Consider the following 7,799-nt stretch of genomic DNA (forward strand, 5'->3'; position numbering starts at 1 on the left):
TTATGACCTCTACCCAGAAGCTATAAGGCAGTTTACTAGAAAGAAGCATAGTCCTAGCCATGTCTTCAAGAGTCCTGTTCTTTCTTTCAACTACTACATTTTGTTGAGGGGTCCTAGGGGAAGAGAAGTTGTGAACTATACCATTTTCATCACAAAATTCAGCAAACTTAGCATTTTCAAATTCAGTTCCATGATAAGACCTGATTGATGCAAGTTGATTTCCTAATTGTTTCTGAGTTTTTCTAACAAAGGCAGTGAACATGTCAAATGCTTCATCTTTAGATGTTAGAAATAGTACCTAGGTAAATCTAGAATAATCATCAACAAGTACCATTACATATTTCTTTCCTCCTCTACTCATAGTTCTCGTTGGACCACAGAGATCCATATGGACCAGTTCCAACGACTTGGTTGTGCTTACCATTTTTTTGCTTTTGAAAGATGATCTTACCTGCTTCCCCCTTGCACATGCCTTACAAACTTTGTCTTCTTTGAACTTGATGTTGGGTAACCCTATCACCAAGTCCTTAGAAACCAATTTGTTTAGCTGATTCAGACTGGCATGACCAAGTTTTTTGTGCCACATGATGGGATCATTATCCAGCACACTTAGGCAGGTTAGTTCATTTTTTGAGAGAGTAGACAAATCTACAATGTAAATATTATTAACTCTTTTTCCCCGCAAAACAATCTTGTCAGTGGTAAGGTTAATCATAAAGCATTTAGTAGAGGTGAATGCTACAAGGTTACCTCTGTCACATAGTTGTGACACACTGATCAGGCTGTATTTCAAGCCATCTATCAAGTAGACATTCTCAATGGAGTGAGAGTCTGTCTTACCTACCTTTCCAACCCCAATGATCTCACTTTTCTTCCCATTTCCAAAGGAGACATTGCCTCCCCTTAAGTCCTCAAGTGAAAGGAACTGGTTCTTGCTTCCAGGCATATGTTTTGAGCAGCCACTATCCATGTACCATATTTGGCTTCTTTCCTTCACTTGGACCTGCAAAAAAAAAATCAGGGGTTAGTCTTAGGAACCCAAGCTAGTTTGGGTCCCTTTCTATGGGCAAAGGGATAAATCAGATTCCTTCTAGCCCACCCAAGCAGGCTATTTCTTTCTTGAACAAAAGTTTTGTTCTTTTGACTGGCCTTTTCTTTTGCATTACATTCATTTTTGTAATGGCCAGTCTTGCCACAGTATGTGAAAATTTTGTTTTCATGAAGAGTGAGTTACTTGCTTTTAGGATCCCACTTAGGTGCTTGAGTCCCATAACCAAGTCCTCTTTTGTTGCTACTGTGATGTTCTTGTAGCCAGGAGAGTGCATCTGAAGCCTTTTTCCATTTGCAAGTTCTGTCTTGTTCATGTTTTACCTTCCCTAGATCTTCTTTTAATACTCTTATCTACTCATCTTTCCTGTATAACTCATCCTTCATTTTTCCTAAGTTTTCTTCTATGGTGAGATGTGTGTGATCAGCTTTCTTCTTTCCTGTTCCTAGTTTCAGTTTTAAGTTCTCAGACCTAAGTTTTAGGACACTAGTGTCAAGTTCAAGAACCTGGTTCTTCAACTCAGTATTTTCACTTTCACTCTCATTAGCCCTAGACTCTAGATTTTTGTACTTGGCTTTTAGGATCATACATTCCCTAGATAGCTCTTCCTTCTCATTGTTAATTATCTCAGACTCATCAACGAAGTCTAGCAGTAGCTCAGACAACCTTTCTTTAAATAGGAATTTAATCTTATCTTTGAGATGAAGAATACTTACCTCTTGTTCATCATCTGCTTCTCCAATGGCCATAAGTGCTTGTTCATCTCCAGCTTCATCTTCTGAGTCCTCATCTGATGTTTCTCCCAAGGAAGCAACCATAGACTTTGTTCCTTTTTGGTTGAACCTATTCCTTCTTCATATTCCTTCGTTCAGCCCTTCCTTCTTCCACTCAATTTCCCATTGAGGACAATTCTTGATCATGTGATCAGTCTTACCACACTTGTAGCAACCCTCATTGGTCTGTTTCTCAAGAGCCTTTGGTTTGTTGAAAGTTGTACCTCTTGAAGAACCCTTTCCTCTCATCAGGTACTTTTTGAAATCTCTTGTGATCATAGCCATTTCATCATCCTCCAGATCTGATCCTTCAGCAATTCTGAGAGCCAGACTTCTTTCCTTCTGTGGTGCATCCATTTTCATGGTTTGCCTTCTCAGTTCATAGGCAGTAAGGTTTCAAATTAGTTCTCCAGCTTGAGGGTAGCAATGTTCTTTGATTCCTGAATAACAGTGATTTTACTTTCCCAAGAGACTGGCAGAACCCTTGTCAAAATCTTCTCAACTTTGTCTTCTTCAAGAATAATCCTTCCAAGAGACTTAAGTTCATTTGTCAGTGTGGTGAACTTTATATACATCTCTTGGATGGTTTCTCCTTCCTTCATGGTGAAATTCTCATACTGAGAATATAGCAGTGTTCCTTTGGACATATTCACTTGAGGTGTTCCTTCATGAGCCACTTGCAAAGTGTCCCAGATTTCCTTTGCAGTGGTACAACTTTGAATTCTACTGTACTCATCTAGACCTAGTCCACACACAAGCCATTTCTTAGCCTTGACATTTTTCTCCCACTTCTTTAGGTCTTCAGCAGTGCAGTCAGGTCTTGTCTTTGGCACATCCACTCCTTCGGCATTCTTCTTAGTAGTTGCTAGAGGACCATCAGTAACTATGTCCCATAGTTCATAGTCTTCTCCTATGATGTGATCCCTCATCTTATTCTTCCACCAAGAATAGTACTGACCATTGAAAAGTGGAGACCTAGCAGCGGATTGCCCTTCCCAATTTCCAGGTGGTGCACTCATGTTGATCTTTTCCTAAGGTGTTAACCTCTTCAAGGATAACCCGCTCTGATATCAATTGATGTTCTAAACGTCAATACCACACAAGAGGGGGGGGGGTGATTTGTGTGGTACCCAATTTTTGCTCTAGAAGAACCTGGTTCTTCTAGGTGTTATAACTACTACTATTTGCGGAATAAAGAGTACATAAAATAAAGAACATAGAGATTTTTACGTGGAAAACACCTGGCTCAAAAGGTGAAAAAATCACGATCTACTACTCAGTAGGATTTTCCCAAACTTCCACTAAAATTACTGAGCAAAACAGCATTTACAAAACTCTTTGTAAACCTAAGGATTACCTCTAATCCCGTTGTAGTAACCAACCTCTAACTGTTGCGACAACTTCAAGTTAACTCTAGGTTGAATACTCAAAGTACCTATTACAATTGCTTCTAGATAAAGTTGAAAGTACAATATGAAAACACCTACTACAATTGAACTGGAAATAAATAAAGACACATAAAACTTTTTATGGAGCTGGTTCTTCAATCTGGTTCATGTAGCTTCAGGTTTGCACACTTGAATTACACACGAACTGCTGGCAAAAAGTCTTGCTATTTTGCTCTCAATTCACGTTTAACTTCTGCATTTTTGTGCAAAACTTGCAATGTGAGAACATCCTGCAATTTATAGAGTTAGTAGATGAAGAAATAACTAGAGTTCTGATGCAACTCTTCCTTGGTGGAAGAGTTCTAGTTGATTTCAACTTCTAAATCCTTCCCTATCTTGGATAGTGTTCTTTTGATTAAGGAGTCCTTCTCCTTATCAATTATGCAACCTTTTCGATCAAGAGATATTAAATACACCAAGTTAAGCTTATCTTCTTCACGTGCAACCCACATGCTCGAATCTGCCCGTTTTTGTGCACCTAAGGGATGGACCTAGTTCATCCTGAGTTCCTGTGTCAGTCTTCAAAACTAACCTTTACTTGGGCCAACAACCTCGATATATGCTCCCAATGGCCCTAAATATTGGGAGATCTCTTTAGCATAAAGTCCCTCCTCGAGATAAAGTACATTGAGGTTAACTCACCGGACGCCGGTAGTGTACCACTGACCGAGCGGGAAGCAGAGGCAGAACTCTCCTATTCTTGGTGAACGGATTTGGTCGGCAGCCATAACTACGGTAAAACAAGAAAAAATAAATGAAAACTTAGGCGAAAAGCCTTGAATTAAAATAGTGAAAGAACTGACGTAAGGAAGAAGAACTCTATAAAAAGGGTAGTTGCTCAAAGTAGCAGAATCCTCAAATAAGAAGAAAGCAAATGCCTATAAAGAGCAAGCGACGACTGTTCGCCTATAGAGCAAGTAGTCATTCACTCGATTAATTATCCCCCGGGCTACCTGAGTTCGAGCCAGTTCTTGCTTGGGGACTGTGTATAAAGTCTTAGGGATATCTTCATCCGAAGTTCAAACGAATGCTCAACCGATTATTTAGCCCACAGGCTACCCGAGTTAGAGCCAGTTCTTACTCGAGGACTATTAATAAAGCCTCAGGGACATCTTTATTTCGAGTTCGAGCAAATGCTCGCTCGATTACTAAGCCCAAGGGCTACACAATTTTGAGCCAGTTCTCGCTCGGGGACTATTCATAAATCCTCATGGCTATCTTTGCCTCGAGTTGGAACAAATACCCGCTCGACCATTAAGCCCAAGGGCCAACCGAGTTCAAATATATCCTCGCTCAAGGACTATCTATAACGCTTTAGTGGTATCTTCATTTTAAGTTCAAAGCAAATTTTCGCTCAGTTGGAGGCCACCTGAGTTCATGCAAACCCTCACTCAAGGACTATTTGTAAATGGCTAAGGGCTATCTTTGTTTTCAGATGATCAAGCAAACTCTCACTCGAGGACTGGAAACAAGGCCTAAAAAGGCTAAGCTTTATTGCATAGAAAATTGAGACCCTGCTCTCACTCATAGGTCTTGGCAACCTGAGTTCGTACCAGATCAATCCAGACTTGTTCTGAGGGATGAAAAATAATTTCAAGAAATATCATATTAACCAATCGAGGACCAAAGGGATTACGATGTCCGAGTCCGGTATTCTGACCAATCGAAGGTAAAATGGAAGTTCAGCATAAGTCATAGTCAAATCAAAGAAACTTTTGTATTAATAAAAAACGATTACAAAAGCCCACGAGGGGTCCTTACACTGAAACAGAGAAGCAAACAACAACAACTAAAAAGCCTAATCTACTTTCGAAGGTGTAAAAATCCGATAATAAATAAAGCCAAATATAACAATTATTCTAACCTCGAATTCTTGAACCCTGAACGAGAGATTCTGGGTATTATCCCTAGCAGAGTCGCCAGAGCTGTCACACCTCCTTTTTACCTACACCCGCAAAAGCATAAGGGAGTTTTTCCAATTAAAGGACAATCGAAACGAGATTTATTATTAAAGATTTAGAGTCGCCACTTGGGAGATTTATGGTGTCCCAAGTCACCGGTTGAATCCCGAATCGAGGAAAAGTTTGACTCTGTATTACAGTCCGCGAACCAGAAATCTGAGTAAGGAATTCTGTTAATCCGGGAGAAGGTGTTAGGCATTCCCGAGTTCCATGGTTCTAGCATGGTCGCTCAACTGTTATATTTGGCTTAAATTATCTGATTTTAACAATTATGAACCTATGTGCAAATTTTAACCTTAACCGCTTTTATTCATTTTTAAAGAAAATTGCAACGTCATTAAAACAAGTCTTGAACCACGTCACATAAATGCACCCGTGGTTTTTGGACATACTTTAACATCGTTGGGATTTGGATTTGGGTCACATAAATGTGCACCCGAGTTTAGGGAGGTAATGTTATTAAAATACGCGACTAAAGAGACTAACGCGTTATTATTTTGGGGAAGGCCGTGAAATTCGCTAAACGGCCTGTCCCGAAATCTAAGTATTTTAATATATACAATTATCGAGGGCCCCACAATTGATGTGTTTTGTTTAGCGAGGCTCATCCCGTTTTATTATTTTAAAGTGCAAACCTAGAGCAATCTATAGTTTTCTACTTAATTTGTCTCTAAAATAAAAGAAAGGCCCTAATTAACTTGTTACTGGACTGATGCAAACTAAGTAATATTTTTACACCAACATCCGACCATTGGTCTCCGATGTGAGCCCAGCAGAGGGAATTTAAAACCAGATATACACCATAAAATCGGCCAAAACAGACCTTGGCCCAGGCGTAATTGAGAAAGGGGCCAAAACTGGCCTGGGTCATGCATCAATTATCCTGAGGCCCAAACGTTTAGGGACTAGCCTGTTAAGCCCTGTCTTTTACACTAAATGAAATTTCAATTTAATTAAGAACACAAATCTAATGAATGTACTACTAAAATTAACTAGCCAGCAAAATAAATTCGATGCAACATTAAACATGAGTTGGAAAGCAACTGATTTCAATTTTCATGACCTCCGTAAACTGCCTATGATCACAATTTCAAACATGGTGCATACTAGTTCAAATTTCAAATTCCCTACAATGACTCATTTTTATTAAAATTCTGACTCATGAACTTTGATTAAACACTAACGTGACCACATATGAGAATTGAAACTCGAGAATTAAGGATACTGGACGAAAATGGATTGCCTAAATTAACCTTACGAATTACATATCTCATATCTACTTTTAACTTTCTGATTTCGAACCCACACACAACCACTCAAACTCAGAATTATAGATTAACTCACATCATCACTACTAAATATAAAGCTCCCATGATCAGAAGAAGTATCACAATACTTTAATAGTCTACAGCCTAATTAATCACAGCTCCTTTTTACCTACACCCGCAAGGGCATAAGAGAGTTTTTCCAATTAAAGGACAATCGAAACGAGATTTATTATTAAAGATTTAGAGTCGCTACTTGGGATATTTATGGTGTCCCAAGTCACCGGTTGAATCCCGAATCGAGGAAAAGATTGACTCTGTATTACAGTCCGCGAACCAGAAATCTGAGTAAGGAATTCTGTTAACCCGGGAGAAGGTGTTAGGCATTCCCGAGTTCCGTGGTTCTAGCACGGTCGCTCAACTGTTATATTTGGCTTAAATTATCTGATTTTAACAATTATGAACCTATGTGCAAATTTTAACCTTAACCGCTTTTATTCATTTTTAAAGAAAATTGCAACGTCATTAAAACAAGTCTTGAACCACGTCACATAAATGCACCCGTGGTTTTTGGACATACTTTAACATCGTTGGGATTTGGATTTGGGTCACATAAATGCACACCCGAGTTTAGGGAGGTAATGTTAGTAAAATACGCGCCTAAAGAGTCTAACGCGTTATTATTTTGGGGAAGGCCGTGAAATTCGCTAAACGGCCCGTCCCGAAATCTAAGTATTTTAATATATACAATTATCGAGGGCCCCACAATTTATGTGTTTTGTTTAGCGAGGCTCATCCCGTTTTATTATTTTATAGTTCAAACTAGAGCAATCTATAGTTTTCTACTTAATTTGTCTCTAAAATAAAAGAAAGGCCCTAATTAATTTGTTACTGGACTGATGCAAACTAAGTAATATTTTTGCACCAACATCCGACCATTGGGCTCCGATGTGAGCCCAACAGAGGGAATTTAAAACCAGATATACACCATAAAATCGGCCAAAACAGACCTTGGCCCAGGCCTAAATGAGAAAGGGGCCAAAACTGGCCTGGGCCGTGCATCAATTATCCTGAGGCCCAAACGTTGGGACTAGCCTGTTAAGCCCTGTCTTTTACACTAAATGAAATTTCAACTTAATTAAGAACACAAATCTGATGAATCTACTACTAAAATTAACTAGCCAGCAAAATAAATTTGATGCAACATTAAACATGAGTTGGAAAGTAACTGATTTCAGATTTCATGACCCACGTAAACTGCCTATGATCACAATTTCAAACATGGTGCATACTAGTTCAAATTT

General features: G+C 39.1%; 1 protein-coding gene across 1 annotated transcript; it reads right to left on the reverse strand.

Annotated features, from left to right (window-relative positions):
- Positions 1-2,222: 2,222 nt before the first annotated feature.
- Positions 2,223-2,840, reverse strand: LOC138869194 (uncharacterized). Its single transcript, XM_070146792.1, has 2 exons — positions 2,395-2,840; positions 2,223-2,346 (listed from the first exon to the last, which is right to left on the reverse strand). The coding sequence occupies exons 1-2, from the start codon at positions 2,838-2,840 to the stop codon at positions 2,223-2,225; spliced, it is 570 nt and encodes a 189-aa protein (XP_070002893.1).
- Between the last annotated feature and the right edge of the window lie 4,959 nt (positions 2,841-7,799).

Source organism: Nicotiana sylvestris, chromosome 5 (genome assembly GCF_000393655.2).
Source record: "Nicotiana sylvestris chromosome 5, ASM39365v2, whole genome shotgun sequence".
Classification (NCBI taxonomy): Eukaryota; Viridiplantae; Streptophyta; class Magnoliopsida; order Solanales; family Solanaceae; genus Nicotiana; species Nicotiana sylvestris.

Coding starts and splice junctions, on each gene's coding strand:
- LOC138869194 (XM_070146792.1), bottom strand. CDS start 2,840: ATGAGTGCACCACCTGGAAATTGGGAAGGGCAATCCGCTGCTAGGTCT. Junction 2,347..2,394: donor GGAGAAACCATCCAAGAGAT/GTATATAAAGTT, acceptor GTCTCTTGGAAG/GATTATTCTTGAAGAAGACA.